At 34.6% G+C, this 23257-nt stretch overlaps 1 protein-coding gene across 1 annotated transcript; it reads right to left on the bottom strand.

Annotated features, from left to right (window-relative positions):
* Positions 1-1565: 1565 nt before the first annotated feature.
* Positions 1566-21576, bottom strand: LOC123867988 (cuticle protein 38-like). Its single transcript, XM_045910326.1, has 3 exons — positions 21457-21576; positions 20472-20512; positions 1566-1883 (listed from the first exon to the last, which is right to left on the bottom strand). Exons 1-3 carry the CDS (start codon positions 21563-21565, stop codon positions 1611-1613), a joined length of 423 nt encoding a protein of 140 aa, XP_045766282.1. The 5' UTR covers positions 21566-21576; the 3' UTR covers positions 1566-1610.
* Between the last annotated feature and the right edge of the window lie 1681 nt (positions 21577-23257).

Genomic DNA, 23257 nt, shown 5'->3' with positions numbered 1-23257 from the left:
TATTAGTAATTGCTTTTAAATTTGACGAGGCGTTTGCCAAAGATAGACCTACGATCTACGTCACACGATATCAGTAGCGAATATCATACGCGATAAAATATTATATTCTATCGCTACGCGTTGGTTTTTAATTCGTTTGGAATATCGCCCCTCGGTAGTTTCATTTATCAAATAGATTCTTTCGATTTTGCTATTCAATCAGGACAGTAGTTTTATTTATTTGTGAACTTGGTTGTGGGTGAATACTGAATGTAAATAATATCATATTTCGATATTCGGAGTTGATATTATCACAGATTAGGTTAGTTACTTGATTTTGTAGATTTGTGACGCGCATATTTGTTATTATAGGTTAGGTACGTAAATTGTATTGGTCTTTTTGGAAATGTGTGTGTTTGTGTGGTCTCATGATGGAACCGGGTGGGCATAGTGGATTATATCCAGGGTCTCATGATGGAACTGGGAGGTAGCCATAGGAACCGAGTGTCTGTTATAGCTCCGGCGTGCTTGGAGCTTGGGTTGTTCGATTTTTGTATTAGTTTTAGCCGTGATGAAGGCTAAAATAAAAACTCGTTATTAAAACGATTTTTAAATAGGTAACTGGGTAAACTTATCTACTTTTTGTACCTTCTTGACATTTCTTTATCATTCCAATTGTTTTTAATTTTGCATAAATACGTAGGTAGGTATAGGTGCCTAGGTATTTAGAGTAAAATTATTACCATATACTATACGTCTTTCGGGATTTCTTCATTGTCATGCTTTTTAGGGTTCCGTATCTGAACCTGAAGGGTGCTAACAAGGAATACAGAATCTATTATTTATTTTTGTGAAGCTTGTAGGTACTTATTGAAGTAAAGGTTTACAAGTGCCTTTGAAATTTGTTGGTACTAGTATATCGTGTTAGGTACTATTTTTATTACTTGAGTGTTATTGAAATGGAGACCCGTGCTCAGTAGTGCGCCGGCGATAAGTTCTCACTTCTTTTTGATGATTCTTATAAAAAAAAATAATGAAAAGAAATAATTTAAGTATAAAAATACAAAATAAAAATTATTTGTTTTTTAAAGTGATATAATATATTTCTACAGAACCTCCTCCGACACCTCCCAGACGTCGCTTTTAAGGTGGTAATCTGTATAATGGTTCGCTAGGGGTGAAAGCAACAGAAAAACAGGTGCAAGCGATTCTCGACCTTATTGACGGTAACGAGAAAGTTGTTATTTTGTCATATTCTTGCTCAGTATCATTCATAGATTGCTAATATGTGGTTTTCTGAAATATGTCAATAAGGTTGAAAATCGTTTGCATGCAAGTTTCTGCTTGCGGCTTTTTTTTTGATAGTTAATATATTTTAACGTAAAAAATATTCAATATTTTTCTGTAACAAACATTAATATTATGATATAGGAATCTAACCATATTTGACACCTCTAATACAGTCAATAGAATCTTGAATAATCAGTACACAAAACCCATTTGCGCTTGACCTGTTTTTTGAGAATAATTTACTTTCCAAGGGTCGTACGTGTTAAGAATAATAAGTCAGAGTATGCAACATAACGTTTACTTTATAGTATCACATTTGGTATCGTATTTTGTAATGGCATTTAGTAGGCAACGACGTATGGGGCTGATGCTGCTACGTAGGGAGACGCAGGGGCATAGTAGGGAGCAGCTACGTAGGGCGCAGCGGGGGCGACGTATGCAGCAGGAGCGGCGTATGCAGCAGGAGCAGCAACGTAAGCAGCAAGACCGTTGTTAATGCGGTGGTAGTACTGCGAGCTTGTAGCGGTGACTATGGGTGCTGGGGCAGCGACTATTGCAGCAGCAACGCTGGGTTTGGCAGCCGCTATTGCGACCAGCGCGGATAGGACGACGATCTGTGAAAAATATAAATAAAGTCATTGATTTTTTTAAAGATTTTTAGTCATTTTAATCATGACTAACATTCCCCTTTCCCCTCCAATTAAGCGTAAAGCCAGGAGCAGGTACGACAATAGTGACACGGGTGGGGTTTGAACCGCCAACCTTCCGGAAGTCAGTCCACTCCTCAACCGTTGAGTTATCGAGGCTCTAACTCTAACTAGACTTATATTTATGTATTTTGATTAGCTATTTATTACGCTCACGTCAACCGAGCTCTACATTGCTCTATATACCTACATTTCATTTTCATTTTTTTTATCTTGTTAAAATTATTATCAACGACTAGCAAAAAGAAAAGTCCTGCCTCATTGGCTGACTCATCAATGTCCAACCCAAACCCTTGGATCTAGAAAGCTGAACTTTTGCACAAAGCTTCCTTGTATAGCGTACTTAAGACCATAGCTATGTGACTAATCGCAAAAATGCTGTACTTTGAAGTAAATTGTTTATTTTTCTAAAGCATTAACAGCTATTAAATACATGCAATTAAAAACTTCAGTTTGTGAAGATTATAAGTGCCTCTTTTAATTTTGTATACATTATCCCAATAAAAAAAAAAAACAAGTTGAAAACATTGCTGTTCGCAACTTGTTCTGTAAAAATTTTCTTTAACATCTTGATACTTTGAAGCCAACCTCCAGAAAATGATATGTTTAGGTTTAGCAATCAATTCGAACTGTTAGTTTTATACTAAATGTTTTTCATTTCTTAAATAATCTAAAACTAACCAAAAAACTTCCTGTGCTATTTATTTTCTTGCAGGCGCTCTATGGAATTCAGTGTCCACTGGACTGTCATGGCGGAAGGACTGTGCGCGTCATTTCGTCGCAAAATATTATTTAAAATGAATTTAAGCTTATTATTTTTGAATGAAAGTTGTGTTTATAATCGTTGAAAAATAAAATAGGGATTTTTTCATTTCTAAATAAAGCCTGCTTATATACTAAAATTTATTCTAAAGTTACGGTTTTACCAGGTAAATACTCGGAGGTTGTCATAGATTATGATGACAGATAGTAAGTGTTCTAAATAGGTATTATACCTATGTTTTTTAGGAGATAGCGCGCCTCGTTTCGGGCGCCGTGTTCCGAAATGGATTTCGTAGTAGTGCAAGTTTGGTGCAAGCCCCACATGACGGAGGGGTATGCGTCAGGCATTTCCTGTGTACAAAAAAAGACCTATATTTCGGATCCATTTTTCATCACTGACATCATGTACTATTCAAAGACTGGTCTTCAAGCATTGAGGAATTTTGGACGAGAGACATCTCGAAGGTTCCCGAAGGCTGCCTGAGTTAGATTTGTCGGCTAGCTAGCTTTTTTCGAAATTGGACTTACTTAGCTGGATTGTGTGTTAGAGCTTTCTTATGAGATATTATATTATGTACATAATATAACCATGGGTCTCATAAGAAAGCTCAGATTCATGCTGCGGGCAATGGGGAGAGCCTAAAGGTTGGAACGCCATTTCGGCGGCCGTGTTTTCTGCCATATATACCTTAGATACCTGCAAGCCAAGAGTGAATAGGCATCTTCTAGGTAAGCGTGCTCCAACTTGGACCTCATCATTGCTTTCTTTAAAGCATGATTGTCGTCAAGCGCAAGCGCAAAGATTCAGGCGGCGCAAACCCGTAGCATGTGGAAGACCCTATTAAAGACCTATGTTCACTGTGGACGTCTGTCGGTTGATGTTGATGATTATGTCTTTAGTGCAAGTAGTTCAGTAGTTTCAGAGTTTATCGATAACAAACAAACAAACCTTTCCTCTTCATAATATATGTACTTAGTAGCGCAAACTTGGAAAAAATCTCGTGGAAACTCTTTGATTTTCCGAGATAAATGTCATTTTACCTGGCAGCCCTAATCAATTTTATCACTGATAATAATAACTTATTCATAACCGTTAAACCTAAGAGTCAAAATCTCGTTTTTCTAGTCGAGTTCCGTAGGCTCTTTGAACCCACCGCATTATTATCCCAAGAAAACCTACCATTAGATGTAGGAATAATGGAAAGAGGTCACAACCCTCAGCAATAAAGAATACGATGCGGAGAGAGATGTCACTCTCAAGGTCTTTAAATGTATCCATGCAAAAAACCACGTCGACTGGTTGCTCCGTTGCAGCGTGATTGAATATTAAACCAACAAACACTTTCGCATTTGAAATATGGCCAGTGATTATAAGAAACAGTTTAAATCTCTCTCTGCTCTCCGAGAGACGTTAGGCAAAGTGAACACGAATTATGACACTTCTGTGTTCTTATACAAGCTTAGGTCTCTCAATTTTGTCAATTAATGTCAAATTTCTTTCTCATATCAAAACCTAGTAAGTGGTTTAAATTCAAGAGAAATTTAGGAACACACCTTTGAGAACATGGAAAACTTGCAGGTATGCAGGTTTCCTCACGATGTTTTCTTTCGCCGTTAAAGCAAGTGATATTAAATTGCTTAAAACGCACATAACTGAAAAGTTAGTAGTGCGTGATTCCAGGATCGAACCCCCGACCCTCGATTAGGAGGCGGACGTTCTAACCACTAGGCTATGACAGTTTTTAAATTAAAGGGGTTTAAATATTTTAGTGTGAAGACTGGCCTACACATTTATTCATTACATGTGCATCATTTTCTTTTTTAGGGTTCCGTACCTCAAAATGAAAAACGGAGCTCTTAAAGGATCACTTTGTTGTCTGTCCATTTGTCCGTCCGTCCGTCAAGAAAACCTATACAGTACTTCCCGTTGATCTAGAATTACGAAATTTGTTCTCGGATTTATTCCTTTACTTGGGCTATGAGAGTTGAGACCTATCTACCTGCCCATAATTCTAGGTTAACGGGAAATACCCTATCGGTTTTCTTGACAGACACGACAGACGGACAGACGGACAGAAAGACAGACAACAAAGTGATCCTACAAGGGTCCCGTGTTTCCTTTTGAGATATGGAACCCTAAAAACATTATGTAAGTATGCAAAGTATTTCCCTTGCAAACCATATTTAACAGTTGACATGTAGAGGTCATTGACTTTTCCTATCTTACTTTTAAGTTTTAATGCATTATTAAGTATTTACTGTTTTGACATGGTATTTAGATAATGGGTGATATTTATTTTATTTAATCTAATTCCTTTGAAAAACTTAGTAAGGCGCATTAATCTATAAAAAACCTAGCCAGTTCATAGACTTACTATGTTTTAAAATGGTCAAAGCGACTTACTAGCTTTTAATTTTACTTTAATGTGGGTGTCCTTACAATACAACGGGACATACTATGAAAGTTAGGCTTATGACATAAAACGATTTTCGGAAAAATGACATTTACTTTGTTTTGATATGGGGCGGTCGATATAATTAGGTACTAGGGTAAAGGCTCGAGTAAATGAACAGATTGGACGTTTTTACATGTATAAAGAACTGGAATAAAAAACCGGCTGATATACCTTTTTTAAATATTTTCTTACAAATTCTTACACTTTTTTCAATTTCAATTTCAAAACCGTGTTCCGTTCAAACCGTTCAAAAGTGCGTGTGCGTGCGTCCATGTGTGTGTGTGTGTGTGAGTGTGTGTGAGTATATACTTGTCTGTATGTTTGTACGAGTGTTTGTGAGTGTGGTATTGCGTTGTATAACCACATTAGTAGCGAACAGAGTCAAAGCTTCATACATGCGCGCTACGATAGGTACACTACTACAAGCTTGAGGCGCGTGTGTGCGTGAGCACAGGCCCTACGTCGCGTACGGAGAGAAATCGGTTTATACCGGCTCGGCCTGTGCTCAAGCTCAGGGGCTGCAGTACACGTCGCGCGTCGTGTTTTCATTTAATTTAATGTTAATGATAATAATTTAAATCGTGTTTAAAATCTATTTTCTTGAACTGTCATAGATTTTGTTCAAAATCAATATCTGAGGATCCCTAGGATCACAAAACAGGAAATTGTTACCAAAACTTAAAACAGTTGGCACCATTTTGTAATTCTTTGTTAATTGACCGATTTCGTTCAAAATCGATATTTAGAGCTCCCTGGGATCACAAAATAAGAAACTGTTACCAAAATTTAAAAAAGTCGACGCCATTTTGTAATTCTTTGTTAATTGACCGATTTCGTTCAAAATCGATATTTAGAGCTCCCTGGGATCACAAAAAAGGAAACTGTTAACAAAATTTTAAAAAGTCGACGCCATTTTGAAATTCTTTGTTAATTGACCGATTTCGTTCAAAATCGATATTTAGAGCTCCCTGGGATCACAAAATAAGAAACTGTTACCAAAATTTAAAAAAGTCGACGCCATTTTGAAAGTCTTTGTTAATTGACCGATTTCGTTCAAAATCGATATTTAGAGCTCCCTGGCATCACAAAAAAGGAAACTGTTACCAAAATTTAAAAAAGTCGACGCCATTTTGAAATTCTTTGTTAATTGACCGATTTCGTTCAAAATCGATATTTAGAGCTCCCTGGGATCACAAAAAAGGAAACTGTTAACAAAATTTAAAAAAGTCGACGCCATTTTGAAATTCTTTGTTAATTGACCGATTTCGTTCAAAATCGATATTTAGAGCTCCCTGGCATCACAAAAAAGGAAACTGTTACCAAAATTTAAAAAAGTCGACGCCATTTTGAAATTCTTTGTTAATTGACCGATTTCGTTCAAAATCGATATTTAGAGCTCCCTGGGATCACAAAATAAGAAACTGTTACCAAAATTTAAAAAAGTTGACGCCATTTTGAAATTCTTTGTTAATTGACCGATTTCGTTCAAAATCAATATTTAGAGCTCCCTGGCATCACAAAATAAGAAACTGTTACCAAAATTTAAAAAAGTTGACGCCATTTTGAAATTCTTTGTTAATTGACCGATTTCGTTGAAAATCGATATTTAGAGCTCCCTGGCATCACAAAATAAGAAACTGTTACCAAAATTTAAAAAAGTCGACGCCATTTTGAAATTCTTTGTTAATTGACCGATTTCGTTCAAAATCGATATTTAGAGCTCCCTGGGATCACAAAATAAGAAACTGTTACCAAAATTTAAAAACGTCGACGCCATTTTGAAATTCTTTGTTAATTGACCGATTTCGTTCAAAATCGATATTTAGAGCTCCCTGGGATCACAAAATAAGAAACTGTTACCAAAATTTAAAAAAGTTGGCACCATTTATAATTCTTTGTAAAGTGACTGATTTCGTTCAAAATCGATATTTAGATCTATCGATCGATATTTAAACTAAGCAATCACAACAAAAACAAACTTTGCCATCTTGTTGAACAAATACCTATTGTTTATTAAATTGTATTCTTCTGTGCCAACCCTACCAAAATAGTTATAAATTTTGCTCGCTTCTTAGAAGCTTTGCCTCTGTTCGCTACTCTGTGGTATAACACCATGTTAGTAAATCTTAGTATATTTTTAACCGACTTCAAAAAAAGGAAGAGGTTCTGAATTCCTCGGTATCTTTTTTTTTTTTAATGTATGTTCCCCGATTACTCAAAGACGCCTGGACCGATTTGGATTTTTTTGTTTGATAGGGTATACTTCGCAGGTGGTCCCATATAAATTTGATGAAGATCTGATGAATATCTTCCGAGATGGAGAACGGAACTCCTCAATGGATAAGAGCAAATTGCTCGCGATCAGTGTAATATCTTAGTAAACAGTAGGGTTTGGCAAGAGTTAGGGTTAGGGTTTGGTTCGGGTTGTTTAGGTAAACTGAGTATGGCATATTATAGTACAGTGGGGCCACTAAAAATTGTGAAATAAAAAAATTTCAAAAGAAAAATAAAACCGACTTCAAAAACCACAATCACTAAAATTTTTTTTACTTTTTAGTGTTTGTGGTTTTTGAAGTCGGTTTAATTTTTCTTTAGATTTTTTTTAAATATTTATTCTGGTATTCTTCTTTCTTGGATAAGGATCCCTCTTGGGTATCCCCATTTCTCTCTGTCTTTGGTACTATCAAGCTAATTTTCTCTCGCGATTTGCACAATAGCATTAGACTAACGCGTCTTCGGTCTACCTATTTTTCTTTTACCTGCTGGACCTGGCCAAGGGGAGATTTTTCCTGTCCTTCTTTCATCTGTAAAAATCGATACAATATGACCATTTGCATTTCAGTTTTAGGGCATGTCTCAAGGTGTCTGTAGGCTTTGTCTTTTTTCTTATGTCATCAATTCTCACTTTGAATATTTTTTCCTTAAGTTATGCTCCTTGCCATCGCCCTTTAGCAAGTCACTTTTTCTTTTTATATTCTTTGTCTGGACCCATGTTTGGCTGGCATAGGTAAGGCATGGCAGGATGCATGTATCTGTAACGGATCTTTTTAGATGTACTGGGTAAGCTCCTTTCATTCTTTCCTTTTGTGCCCAGTACTTGTTCGAACTGATGTTAATCCGTCTGTCTACTTCCTCTTCTGCACTTGTAACGCTGAATGAGACTTGTTATTTAAGATACATTTAGGAGCATAGGTATTGTAGTTCCAATACTTAATTGTATTTATTTGCCTGTTACTATAAATATGGCGGCTGATTGAATGAGGCCGATTGTTGTACCTCTGCGAAACTGTTCAAAAATAGTAAACTGAAGTAAGTAGGTACTACTTACAAAATTATGTCGCTTTTCATTGATAAATATGGATTTCGAAAATTTGACCACATTTCCAAATTTCGCGATATATAAAGTGGCTTCCGATTCCGAATCATTTCACTGGCATACAAAATTCAACTTTTTTGTTTTATTAGGTTTTGAAACTGTTTCTTACTAATTTGACGTCGCTGATTTCAGATCTACTTTAATTTTTTACACAGCAGCTCTAGTTTTTGAGATACAGGTACCCCCATATTTTGCACTATACTCACACTTTGTATGTTCACACTTTATTAAGATCACACAAGTAATTTCCAAAATTTATCGAGGTGTTAACATCAAGAAGAACATCTGCAAGTTATTCCAATCATTTTTGTACCATTTGGTGGCGAGTACGTATTAAAGAATGTCGTGCAAGTGGGTCTAACTTTGTAAAACAAGCATACTCGGGCTACTTTGAGAACCCATTAGCAGCTAACAGCAAGGCCTGGACTCCAAATTTTTATATGTGGAAGCTGTATTTCCTCATTGCGTTTATGAGCAAATAAGAATAGACCCTACTTTTCCTAAACCTTTACCTAGACCTGCTTTTACTAAAAAAAAGTTTTATAATTTGGCGCGAACCATCTAAACACCATGATGATTATTATTTCTGCATTGTGAATATAACCAGAAGAAACAGCAAAAAAATTGTTCCAAGCGACTCTATTGTAACTTGCAGTCTACAATTAGAACGATTCTGACTTCTGGTGATAAATCTGTACCTCAGCCCCAACCCAGTACCTCCAATCTACTTCAAGAACTTTCAGAAGGTAGTGACGATGTAGTGACTTTTACATCTCAACTTAGACTATTTAATCAAAATGATTTGGACCACTTAATGAGAGATCTTAGATTGTCTAAAAAGCATCAGAACATGTGGCTTCTCGGCTCAAAGGAACAAATCTGATAACATGTGTTACGGTATATTGTTCTCACTACTCTCAAAACATTCAGCAGCTGATGTTGCACTTCCAGCGACTTGGGTGCAACATGGGCATTAAGTTTCATTTTCTCTGTAATCATTTAGACTGTTTTCCAGAAAATTTAGGTGACTTTCAACCTAAGATAACTATACCAAAGGCGAAAGTAGAGTAGTTAGAAAGTAAAGTAGTTAGTAGTAAAGAAGGCGAAGATAATCACACTAATATTATAAAGGCGAAAGTTTGTATGTGTGTGTGTGTGTGTGTGTGTGTGTGTATGTTTGTTACTCCTTCACGCAAAAACTACTGGACGGATTTGGCTGAAATTTGGAATGGACATAGATAATATCCTGGATTAGCACATAGGCTACTTTTTATCCCGGAAAATCAAAGAATTCCCACGGGATTTCAAAAAACCTAAATCCACGCGGGCGAAGTCGCGGGCAGCGGCTAGTATCATATGAAAGGGCTCTATTATACATTCTAAAACAGGTTTTATTTATTATTATTATGTAAAATAGTTTTTGATTTATCGCGCAAAATGTAGAAAAAAATATACAATAAGTCAAAAACTGTGAAAATCTGCCAATTTTTTTTGAATTCCAAGCCGAAAATATATTTAAGAATTTATTTATTAATAGGAATCGAGAGTTTATGCACTAGATAGAGTTCGTTCATTCACTGAAATTCCCAGTTCATTTACTGGCAATTTATCCTTTTCTTAAATAAAATAATTTATAATAATTAATACCACGCATTTTATTTGATTTTTTGATATTTAAATAATTTAAGAGTGTATACCTACTGTGTACAGACACACAAAATATAAAAATTATATAGGTATAGAACGATTCTCATATACCTTAATTTTAGGTCAATGTCAGGGTAGTCCTTATTCGTTCATGTACTGGATCTTTTACCCTCCTACGTCAAAATACTAAAAGTCCGCGTAAAGGAGATCATTATTTTTGGGCCTTTTCTGAAAGTGCCGGCCAACGAAAAAAAATGGTACGGATCGTTAGAACTAGCCATTTGGAGTAATAGTTAATATGGCAGAAAAGTTGTAGTATTGCTCTGAACCGAGTTATACAAGGTCGAAGATTCGTCATTTTCATACATTTTATTGATTTCTAAAAGTGCTGGGAAACATAAAATAATGTTAGATATTGCTCGAACTAATGATTTAAAGCAATTGTCATTATGACCCGAAGGCTGTGGGGCCATTATATGTCGTGTTATACAAGTTATACAAAAAATTAATATACTTTGTATAATTAATTGCAACCGATTTTATGATTTTGTTACTGTTCTGATTGTTTTATACGAATTTGAATACACGTACAATTATTTTGACTCCCACGAAGTGCTGGATCAGCTGCAATGTGGACAAAATTCGTTTATACATACCTGGATTGTATGCGGCCTTGTAATACTAGGTGATCTCATCCAGCCATCTCCCAAACTTCTGCCACTGGGAATTGGGATATCTCCGGCGAGCTCTGTGATGAATGCACCATTTGGTTATAAGTACTGTTCACCATAGTAACTACGGGCTTACTTCAGTCGATAGCTGCCCAAAACAACCTGCGTCGATTCTTCTGTGAATCTAGGAAAGTCATTGAACGGAGGATGTCGGCTTCCATAGCCTGGAAATGAGCTCTTCTTCTATTATAATTATTGTGTGTGATAACAAGTTCTGCTAAACTGTTTTGCGCACTGACCAGTTCATGGATTTTGTCAAGGAAATCACGTCTGTAGTACAGGTTATTGTTTATCAGAACTGATAGCTGTTTAGCGATGTTACTGCGATCCTGAAATAATCGATCACGTTACTTAATGCCCGGTCACTCTGATCAATCCTGAGCAAACGAAAATCTCTTTTAAAGCAAATGTTCATCACTTCCACCATCCAGCGGCAAATGGTAACAAGCTTAGATTTATTGGTTTGGTCAGTAATTAGCTGGGTTTCATTTAAATGTTTTGTTTCTAGCATTTGTGTCACATAACCGCATGCCTCAAGAAAGAAAGGCTATCTATAAAGGGCATGTACAGACACATAAAGGCATGTACATATATCTTCAGAAAAGCACTAATTACTTTTTTCAGTGAAAATCATACCCTAACCACAAGTTCCGAAACCACTAAAAGCCTTTATATTTGTAGTGATGGAACAATAATCTACACGCTGCAGCAACTTACAATGCCTAGATTTTAAATGATACCTTAAATGACATAGAAGATTTTTACTGGATTTTTATCTTAGTCCATGGTTTTAGAGATACCATAAACAATCGTAATCTTTCTTTCTTGAGTTGTGAGGTTATGTGGCACAAATGCCAGTAACAAAACATCAGTAAAAACCCAGCTAACTATTGACGAAGCCAATAAATCTAGACTTTTACCATTTGTTGCTGGATAATGTAAATGATTAACGACCGCTTTGGAAGAGATTTTTGTTTACTCAGGGTTATTCAGGATTTGTAACCGGACATTAAGTAACATGATCGATTAATTCAGGATTTTGTCAGCATTGCTGAACGGCTATCATGTTCTGATAGACAACAACGTGCATGCAAGTGATTTTCTTGACGTAATCCATGAACGGCCAGTGAGCAAAACAGTTCAGCAGAACTTGTTATCACAAACAATATGTAATTATAATAGAAGGAGAGCTCATTTCCAGGCTATGGAAGCCAACATCCTCCGTTTAATGACTTTCCTAGATTCACAGAAGAATTGACGTAGGTTGCTTTGGGCAGCTATCGACTGAAGTAAGCCCGTAGTTACGATGGTGAACAGTACGTATAACCAAATGGTGCATTCATCACAGAGCTCGCCGGAGATATCCCAATTCCCAGTGGCAGAAGTTTGGGAGATGGCTGGATGAGATCACCTAGTATTACAAGGCGGCATACAATCCAGGTATGTATAAACGAATTTTGTCCACATTGCAGCTGATCCAGCACTTCGTGGGAGTCAAAATAATTGTACGTGTATTCAAATTCGTATAAAACAATCAGAACAGTAACAAAATCATAAAATCGGTTGCAATTAATTATACAAAGTATATTAATTTTTTGTATAACTTGTATAACACGACATATAATGGCCCCACAACCTTCGGGTCATAATGACAATTGCTTCAAATCATTAGTTCGAGCAATATCTAACATTATTTTATGTTTCCCAGCACTTTTAGAAATCAATAAAATGTATGAAAATAACGAATCTTCGACCTTGTATAACTCGGTTCAGAGCAATACTACAAGTTTTCTGCCATATTAACTATTACTCCAAATGGCTAGTTCTAACGATCCGTACCATTTTTTTTCGTTGGCCGGCACTTTCAGAAAAGGCCCAAAAATGTATGGAGCTAGAATGATCTCCTTTCGCAGATTGAAATGTCTGCTTGATTAATTGTCAATAGAGGGTCATGACATGTCAAAATTGCTAGTTTGAAGGTGAAATCGTCTATGTCATTCGCAATGGTTTTCCTCTTAAAGACAAGAAATGAGGCCAATTTTTTGAAGGACAAGAATTGAGGGGACTTATTTATTTCCATCGAGCGAAAATGCGGGTGGTTGCTTTTATCAATAGTACCACCAATTTTACCTAAGACTGGCATTATGTCAGTAACCAACCGGTGACCCCGCCGTACAAACGAAGGAAGCACAACTATCGACCCACTATCGACCAAATCTCTGTAATTACACGTCACGCACACAAACTCAACATAAATTCTACGAAACTGGCCACTTAACACCTTCCGACACACATTTGACACAACAAAAAAAAATATTTTTGTTTGACACACAAAGTTTGACAACGTCTTAAATCAAGCGAAAAAAATTAAAATAATGCCGTCTTGTGTTATAAAATATTGTAAAAATAGAGCGGAATACAAAAGAAAGTGTCATGGAATTACATATCACAGGTAAGATAATAATCTATTAAATAAAAAACTTAATTTAAAATCGAATCGTAATCGTACGGGGTAAAATTCGCAACTTCAAATTGGGCCTAGGGTTGTCAGAAAATGAATGGGGTAATTTTGCCTAAAAGTGGGCAATTTATTTTTGATTATATTTAGTCAAATTTATATTTTATTTTTGATGACAATCTAATATAAGTAAATAGACAAGTGCTCTGGGAGTGAAGAAGGCTGTTTGTTTAATTAAAAGATAAATTTAAATTGATATTGAAATTTAATTAAAACAAAACTTATTACTGAATCGTAGTACTTTGATTTTTTAATTGTACTTATTAATATTCAAATCAGACCTAGTATATTTTGCAGAAGGTTTTTTCCAACTGTGTACTATCTTTTTATCCTAAATACTGGTCAATTTTTTTAGGTTTCCTACACAAAACCAATCTATCAAAGAAGAATGGATAAAGATAATAAGAAACTGCAGGGGTGAATTTGATTGGACTCCAACCAAAAATAGCGTTGTATGCAGTATTCACTTTGATGAAAGGGATTTTTATACCACTAGAAGTAAACGTCGCCGTCGTTTGTTTAATCATTCAGTACCGAAAAGAGTAAGTATACTAGTCGCCACAAGCAAGGGTTATGACTTTAGCAAGTCTACGTATGTTTGTATTTATGTAAGTTCCACCGTAACGGCAAACTAATGAGCCAATTTTGGTGAATAAGGTGTCAATCGATTCTCTATTATAGGCTGGCGTTGGTTATCTATATAACGGAACTATCAATATAACGGTTTTTTTTTTGGTTTTTTTTTTTGTTGTTTTTATTTTGTTTTTTTTGTTTTTTTTAGTTTTTTTTTAGTTTTTATTTTAATTTTTTAAATATTTTACATCTAAAAATAGTGCGTCTTCAATATTTTTTTTTGCTATCGTACTAATGGGTTGTCAAATGATAGAAGAAAATTTCATTAAATGTAAACTTTTTTGACATGGTTAAATATACCAAGAGCGATACGATACACAAATAATTTTACTAAATTTTTGCGTTTATTGAAAGGATTAGTCGTGTTTTAGTTTGGAATTTTATCTCATTACAATATTTTATTATTTTACTATAATATTTCAATAAGAGATTATTTGATTGTTTTTAGGGTTCCGTACCTCAAAAGGAAAAACGGAACCCTTATAGGATCACTTTGTAGTCTGTCTGTCTGTCCGTAGTGTCTGTCAAGAAACCTATAGGGTACTTCCTGTTGACCTAGAATCATGATATTTGGCAGGTAGGTATGTCTAATAGTACAAATACAGGAATAAATCTGAAAAGCGCGAATTTGTGGTTACATCATGTAAAAAAAAATGTGTTTCAATTTTCAAAGTAAGATAACTATACAAAGTGGTATCATATGAAAGAGCTTTACCTGTACATTCTAAAACAGATTTTATTTTTATTATTTTGCATAATAGTTTTTGATTTATAGTGCAAAATGTTGGAAAAAATACCCGAGTACAGAACCCTCAGTGCGCGAGTCTGACTTGCACTTGGCTGGTTTTTTTTTAACATTGAATACCTTGAAAACATACTCATATTAAAATCATTAGAAACATAGATCTCTGCATAAAATATTTATATTCTTTTAGCTATTGTTTGAATCGAACATTCAAGAACAAGCTGTACAGACAAAAATATGTAGTACTTTACGAAGTGTGCGCCGACGTCGCCCACCGTCACCAACTAAGACTTACGTTTGTATACACTTTGGAATTGCAATGATAGTGTAGTAAAAATGCATTTCTGAGCAATGAGTTTAATGTAATATTCTTTTCTTTTAGCCACCACCGATCACTGGACCTGCTAATATACAATGCCCGTTACCACCAGAAGCCTCCGCTTCTCAAAGCACAGCCTTATTTCTACCACAAGTAAGCGGGTTGTCTATCGGAATTGCGAGCAACTATGGACGTGTATCAGTTATATTTATTATACTTAATATATTTATTTTTATTTTAGCTGTCCCCGAGTATTGGTCTACCCCAGTCATTATTGAATTCACCCCGAAAACATTATTTAACAGAAAAAGTCAAGGAGCAACAAATAATAATCGAAAAAAATAAGAAAAAAATAAAAATACTTAATCAAAAAGTTAGACGACTAAAAAAAAAAAACAAATCTCTAAAAGATATATTACAAGATATAAAAAACGAAAACTATTTAGACACAGATTTATTTAATAGGCTTAATGAAAATATTGACGCTGCAAATATTTTTAATGCGTCCAACAGAAAAAAACTTAAAAAAAATATAAAATACACTGCAACACTGAAAAAGTTTGCGTTGACATTAAACTTTTATTCACCGAAAGCTTACGACTACGTAAGAAAAACATTTAATACTTGCTTGCCACATCCAAAAACTTTATCTAAATGGTACGGGCGCATAAAGGGTGAGCCAGGGTTTACAGATGAATCCTTTTTAGCCTTAAAAGCCAAAGCCCAAGTAAGCCAACATCGACTTATGTGCTCTCTGGTATTCGATGAAGTGTCTATTAGGCAGCAAAAAATTTGGGACGGAAAAAAATATGTAGGATTTGTAGACATGGGAACGGGTGTTGAAGAAAATTCTTCTATAGCTTCACAAGCATTGGTTTTCCTTCTTGTAGGTATCAATGAACGCTTTAAAATTCCTTTAGGGTATTTTTTGTGTAACACGTTATCAGGAGAACAAAAGGCAAATCTAATAAAAATTTGTCTTGTTAGATGTTTTCAATCTGACGTTGATGTCGTGTCTCTGACATGCGATGGACATTCTACAAATTTTGCAGCATTAGAATTACTTGGCTGTGATTTAAATCCGAATTGTTTGAAAACAACATTTACACACCCGTCCAATGATTCCCAAGTAGCATTTTTCCTAGATCCTAGCCACGTCATAAAGTTAGTAAGAAATCATTTTCAATCCAAAAGAGAGTTTGTAGATAATGCTGAAAATAAAATAAAATGGAATTTTTTAGAATGTCTTAATAAACTACAAGAGGATGAAGGTTTACATTTGGCCAATAAATTAACTAAAAAACACATAAATTTCAGAAACTACATTATGAAAGTAAAGCTGGCATCGCAAATTTTCAGTACAAGCGTTGCTAAAGCAATAAATATATGCAGAGAAGAGCTAAAAATACCAGAATTCAATGAATCAGAGGCTACCGAAACTTTTATGCAGAATATGAACGACATATTTGATATTCTCAATTCTAGATTAATGACACAATTTGATTTCAAAAAACCTATCTGCTCGCACAACAAAGATTTAATTTTTAATTTCTTAAATTATTTTAAAGAATACATTTCGAAATTAAAAATTAAAATCTCTTCAAAAAGAAAAATAAAGAAAGATGGAAGGAGTACTTACATCATAACCCGTTATTACAAACCTATATTACAAACAAAGTGTAAAACAGGGTTTATTGGTATATTAATTAATATAGAAAGTCTGCGTTATATGTATGAAACACTAATAGAAAAAGATAAGCGACTGATATATTTGCCCACATATAAATTAAGCCAGGATCATCTAGAATTGTTTTTTTCTTCAATTAGAATGCAATGTGGATCTAATGACAATCCCAATGTAAGACAATTTAAGGGAAGTTACAGAAAATTACTTACAAATTTGGAAATTAAATGCTTCAGCACAGGTAATTGTGTCCCGTTAGAGCAAATTGCGGTGTTAAATTGTACATCTGCTACCCAGATTATTAATACGACTACACCTTCTTACCGCCGTGAAGAAGAAGACGACATCTGCGTGTCTTCACTACAATTTCTTCATGAAATTACAAAAAATGATGATGATCTCATAAAACGGCTTGATATAGAAGAGTTTAATGATTTCAGAAAGTTAATAATTGGATATTTGGCAGGTAGCATAACTCATTATTTACATAAAACTATTAAGTGCCAGAAATGTTTAGCGCGCTTATTGACAAATGAAAGGCTTTATTTTCACAAATTAATAAGCTTGAAAACAAAAGGAGGACTACGTTTTCCATCTGGAGATATGTACAAAATATGTTGCATTTGTGAAATGGTAGTACGGAAAGTAATAAAAGAAAAAATAACAATATGTAACGAAATACAACAAAGATACATATTAACTAAAATCTTAGACAAGTTTATTGGAAATGATAGTATTTTTTTAAATCTAGAACAGGAACACACCTTTTCTGGAGTAGAACATAAAATAAGTCTAATTAAATGCATTGCGGAAAAATATTTAAATATTAGATTTCACCATATTTCCAAATTAGAAGGTATTGCAAAGTCAGTAAATAGTAATCGGCAGGTTTATAAAAAATTAACACAGCATAAAGGATTTTAGCTCACATCATCTTTCCTGTTCTTACCTATCTGCTTGATAATTGTTTGATTTTATTTTTCTCAATAAAATTTAACTGAATTGTGAAATTTAATAAAATGTGAAATTTTGAACTCATCGTTTGAAGAAAAACTTACACCACCACTTGTTTCTTGATTAATCCAGTTTGTGATAGTATTATATTTTATCAGTCAATAAGATCGTTCAAATATTATAACTCAATGATTATTTTTTTGAAATAATTGGTATAAGGGATACTTTTACTGCAATGTCACGTGGTTGATGATACAGCCTAAAATGGAAGCAGCTAACCTAAAAGAGATAGCAGTTTTTATTAAACCCATAAGGCTCCTTGATTTCTGCGACTGGAACTCTAAATCTCTTAGTGTACATTTTCAAATAGTGATATTCTCCAAAGGAACTCAATTACCTGAATTCAAGCATTTTAATTCGAAAGTAAGCAACTTTCGATAAATTTCCTTAAATTGTTAAGTTAAGTTTATCCATTAGATTCTTAATAAATGGCGTGACTAAATTATCACGTCACCTTATAAAGTCCAATTAGTTGACTGAAGACATCTCATTTCCACTTAGCTTAGGTTGAAAATCTACTAGGTACTATACTAGGATTTTTAATTCGATTCCAGATTTGACAATTTCAGTGTTGCAACGTTATGACAAGTACTAATTTGTGACGTAGTGAAATTATTCGATACAGAAATGGAATATTTCCGAATCTATTCCTCTCGTTTATAGTAGTATATCTAAACAACTACTACTTTAATAGAAACTAAGTATATCAGGAAATTAAATGTTTCTGAACGGATAATTTAGTTATAACGATTAATTTTATTAAGGATCTGAGAGTTTTCTTTAATAATTGTGTGTGAAATAAATAAATAAATGTGATCATGAAGGAACATGAGAAATAAAACAAATAGCTGATGTATTATGGTAATGTAGATAAACAAAATGGCTATAGCTGCACAAGCGCGCACGGGTTGCCAATAGAGAAAACTATCTAGGCTCTTTTATTATAAGTTTTGTTTTTAATATAAAAACAAAAATATTAACTTTTTATAAAATAAAGCAGCGGTTACTACTTAATAAATAATTATTATGAATAATAAAAATAAATAAAATAATAATAAATAATTATTATGTATTTATTTAAATAAAAATCAATAAATTAGTACACTACATTAGTACATTAGTAGTAGTAATAATTTGCACACCAATATTATGATTACATAAACATAAATTGCGATTGTTTATCGATTTTTGTGTTCATCACTACAGTATTATATGTGGTATCATTATTTTACAAAAAGACAGTAGCTAATGTCAAAACGAATTACTGTCTCGTAAAATGTTAGTGGGAATGTTTGGAATTTTACTTGACTCTAAATTTTCTTTTAAATCTATAAATGTTCAGTTACTAAGCTACAATTTTTCCTTTAAATGCCCTTACCAGTTGGATACTGTCCTGGGATGCGAAAGATATATTTTGTGTTTTTCATCAAGTATAATAAGACTAATGTGGTTAAAGATGGGACGCTATACGGATTGCTAGAAGATACCAATTTGTACTTTTTTAAGGTCGTAAATGTCAGAAAACACAAGACAATTAAAAAATTTGTAATGTATCTTTTTTGAATAAATAACTTTTGTAACACTACAACGTCACAAGCTGGCGCTAATTATAGGTTGGAGAAATATAGATCGCGCCATACCATGTAACTTGCCAAGTTGGGACTAGATGACGCTGACTATAGGTTGGCAAAAAGTAAACGACGCTAGAGAGATTTTCCAACCCTACCTTAAGACCCAGTTATAGCCAATGTTTACCAATCGATTCACTAGTACGGTCCTCTCGACACACGAAGTCATCTTGTAGTCACGCTTCCGACCTTCGCTGCCACTGCGTGGGATCTAGGTTAGGAACTCTACTCTGTAAACCTAGAATAACAGCATTGTGCCTTCTCGCAACGTTGCTGTTTGAATTGCTTCGGCTGAACCCGACCCGTCGACGACGTGGAACTTTCCCCTGATTTGAATTTGCCTTAGAGAAAGAAACCAAGAGCTGCTTTGTGTGATTTGGTAAGAGATCTATGTTATAGGGATGTAAACTTGCCCGGTGTATAACACCAAAAGTATTGAATAGTCTACTATATAACTCTGCGGGCTACGCTAAACAAAGACGCTAACTAGTACATGGATTATTATTAAATATTTTTAATGAATATATTGTGTTTTTATTTTTCACTTTTTAACTTTTTTATTTTTAACCGTCAGGATACGATTATATAGTAAACATGGTGATGGTACCCTGTTCAGCAGGGATTTTCAATAGGGCCAGAGGCCCTATACTGTAATTAATCAATTATGTAAAAACAGAGTAGGTAAATTTTAATACGTTGCAATCGATTATTATTATCCAGCATCGAACATCCATTGATTTGTAACTATCATAATAAAGACTAATCTAATGAGATCTCATTTATTAATAATCATCGTGAAAGGGAAAAATAGGGAAAAATAGGAAAATAGGCAAATTTTCATATGTGAATGGTATCATTCCATAATGCACACATACTCATCAACTGACAGTTCCCCTGCTTCATTTGACTTTTCGGAGCATACCATCCTGAGTATTTATTCATCCAAGGTCAGTAACATAAAAAAATAGTTTAAGATTCTTACCAGTTTCATCATTTTAATAGGGTTGTTGGTTAGTGATGTTACTGTAAGAATGAAAAGAAGGAATGATGCAAGTCGGTGGTTTCAGCGGACGTTTTATAGTAGCCAATGGAGGTGTGGCGCAACGTCCAAACGGGGCAACGTCTCTGACATTGGACTACGCGTGATTTGAATCAAAAATCATCGCTACTACACGTTTTGAGGTTAAAACATAAGAAATAATAACAAAATTAATGAATTTAAAAGCTGAATATCTGAAAACTGAAGATTTAGATCATCACACGTTTGTACAAAGAAGGTACGAGTATAGATAGATTATACTTATTAATTTCTAGGTAATGTCTCTAACCTTGTCTAAAACTATAAAATATCTAAGGAATTAGAGCAGAAGAGGAGAAATTTTAAGCTTTTAAATTGTCTATGACTTCTTTTATGGCTTTTGTAACAACAATTTTTTGGGAACATAAACTATTAAAAACAAATAGGTAGGTACCTAAATAAAATATTAGGTTTAATTAGGTACCTATGACAAGTATCGATAAATATAGGTATTTTCAAAAACGTGTGTTATAATTTAACTTGCATGCCTAATACGTGATAATCAACAGAAATATCGCGTGAAAAACCATACAATACAATGCTTTCGGTGAGTAGGTACGTAGGCATGTATGTATTAGCATTCTGTATCAGAGACACTGTTATCCAAAACTACTTAGTTACTACGAAACTTACAATATTTCATGATTATAATACTAAAGTTATTATTATCTTATTCTCTGATTTTTTTTGGATAACGTAATAACTATTCAGTATCGTAATAACAGTCGTATTACAAAATGTCTATATTCGATTATTCTCGTATACAATTCACAGGCGAACTTTCCAGAGGGTGAGTAAATAAATTCTACACTTATGCTACGGTAAACACCCTTAAGCTAACATTTTCAGTGTAAATATATCCATGAATACGATTCAATCATGAACAGACCTTTTGCGTAATATATGAGGGCAGGGCTGTCACGAAAGCCTGCTCTTGACAGTACATTGCCACCTGAAACAACCCCGAAATGCATAATATCACTGACCTCTACTGACATAAGTACGCTGGATCTGCAATTACCGATTTGATTTTGGCAATGATAACAATAGAAAGCGTCATGTGAGCGTTCTTGGAACTAAATGATAGTGATGAGACATCTGTCAAGATAGTGTCTACACGAAGCACGAATACAAAGTGTCAATTTTAATTCCCGGTACGCTCGGAGGGGCTCTTCGAAAAATACTGTCAGTTTGTATGGCACACTCTTTCCAGCGTACTTATATTATGTCCATTTCAGTATCATATCAGTGTTATCTCGGTTATTTCATTGTTATTTATATACCTACTGTATTTTTATAATTAACCAAATCGAGTAAACAATGCTGTACTTACAGAATAAGACTTACCGAGTAGGTAAGCAAGGTGAAGTTTAAAAACTATATTAGACTACCTTTAGCCCCAAACTTTATTTGCATGGATTTAAGTTTAAATTAATCATCTCATCTGAACCCTATGTTTTGTCGGGATACAAAGTAGCTTAGATAGTCCTTGCATAGTTCTCTAGCTGTTGCAAAAGTCTCGTGAATATCGGTTCAGCCTCTTCAAAATATTACCCGAATGCACAGACAAAACTGACGAAACAAAAAAAAAAATAAGTGTTTGGGTTTCGCTTATGTGTGCTCACATTATGAGCTTAATAAAAGCAGGACACATAATGAAATGGACTGCTTTTCTCTGTAAAAAGATGTGCGCCTGGACAAAGTAAACATGTAGGTAATAAAACATAGTCGTACCTACATTATTTAGTACATCGTTCCATGGTAATAACTAATAACCTACTCCATTTCAAGGCATACTTTTTTTAAAGGAAAAATAAGTTACACGTGGTGAAAAGTTCTAGACAGTACGTGAATATTTTCACATGAAGTAAGCTATCTACCTAAATGTGTTACTATACTCGAGGAAGTCAATTTCGCTACCTGTATTATTTTATTCCCTGCCTATCATTGAACTACATTACTAGTAATACCTCAATGCTGCCTATATATTATTATCGGACACTCTACTGATATTGGCAGTCCCACCAGAGCAATCCTAAGTTGGGCTGGGTTAATTAAAGATTAATGCTCATAAGTAATGAAGCCTCAAGTTATGTGAGCACATCACGAGAAACTCAAACTCATAATCGTTTATTCAAATAGGTATTGTACACCTTTTGATGGTCAGAATTGTTAAATTTGTTAGATGATATAGTGGTGATAATTAATTACGTTAACTTAATACTAAAGCTACGAGGGTTCCAAACGCGCCCAAATCTGAGAGCGCGCAAACATTCTCAGCCGGCGTTCTTTTTTTACTATCACCACTACAAAATCACTTGAGAGTGGTACCATCAAACACCTCATGGTACAAGGTCGAGTGGAGGCCACACGTCTGCTTGGTCGTGTCCCATCTAGATGGACGGATTAATTAAATTAATCCATTCCGCAACAAACACACCTGCCGCTGTGTGTGCATGTAATGCCGCCATCAGAAGTCGCTGGTTAGAACAGCCCGGCTAGCATGGGCAGTAGATAAAAATTATATCCCCCGATTATATCCACTGATGTCATACAAATCAGTGGATATAATCGAGGATATAATTTTTTTTTTTACTGCCCATGCTAGCCGGGCAGCACGAGCCGCTGTGAAAGAGAATTCATAGCCACGACTGCTTTGAAAAGAGTGAACGATTCAGAATAGGAAGGTT

The sequence above is a fragment of the Maniola jurtina genome, chromosome 9, assembly GCF_905333055.1.
Source record: "Maniola jurtina chromosome 9, ilManJurt1.1, whole genome shotgun sequence".
In the NCBI taxonomy this organism is placed as follows: Eukaryota; Metazoa; Arthropoda; class Insecta; order Lepidoptera; family Nymphalidae; genus Maniola; species Maniola jurtina.
Note: the sequence above shows the minus strand (reverse complement) of the source record. Positions and strands in the feature narration are given on the sequence as shown.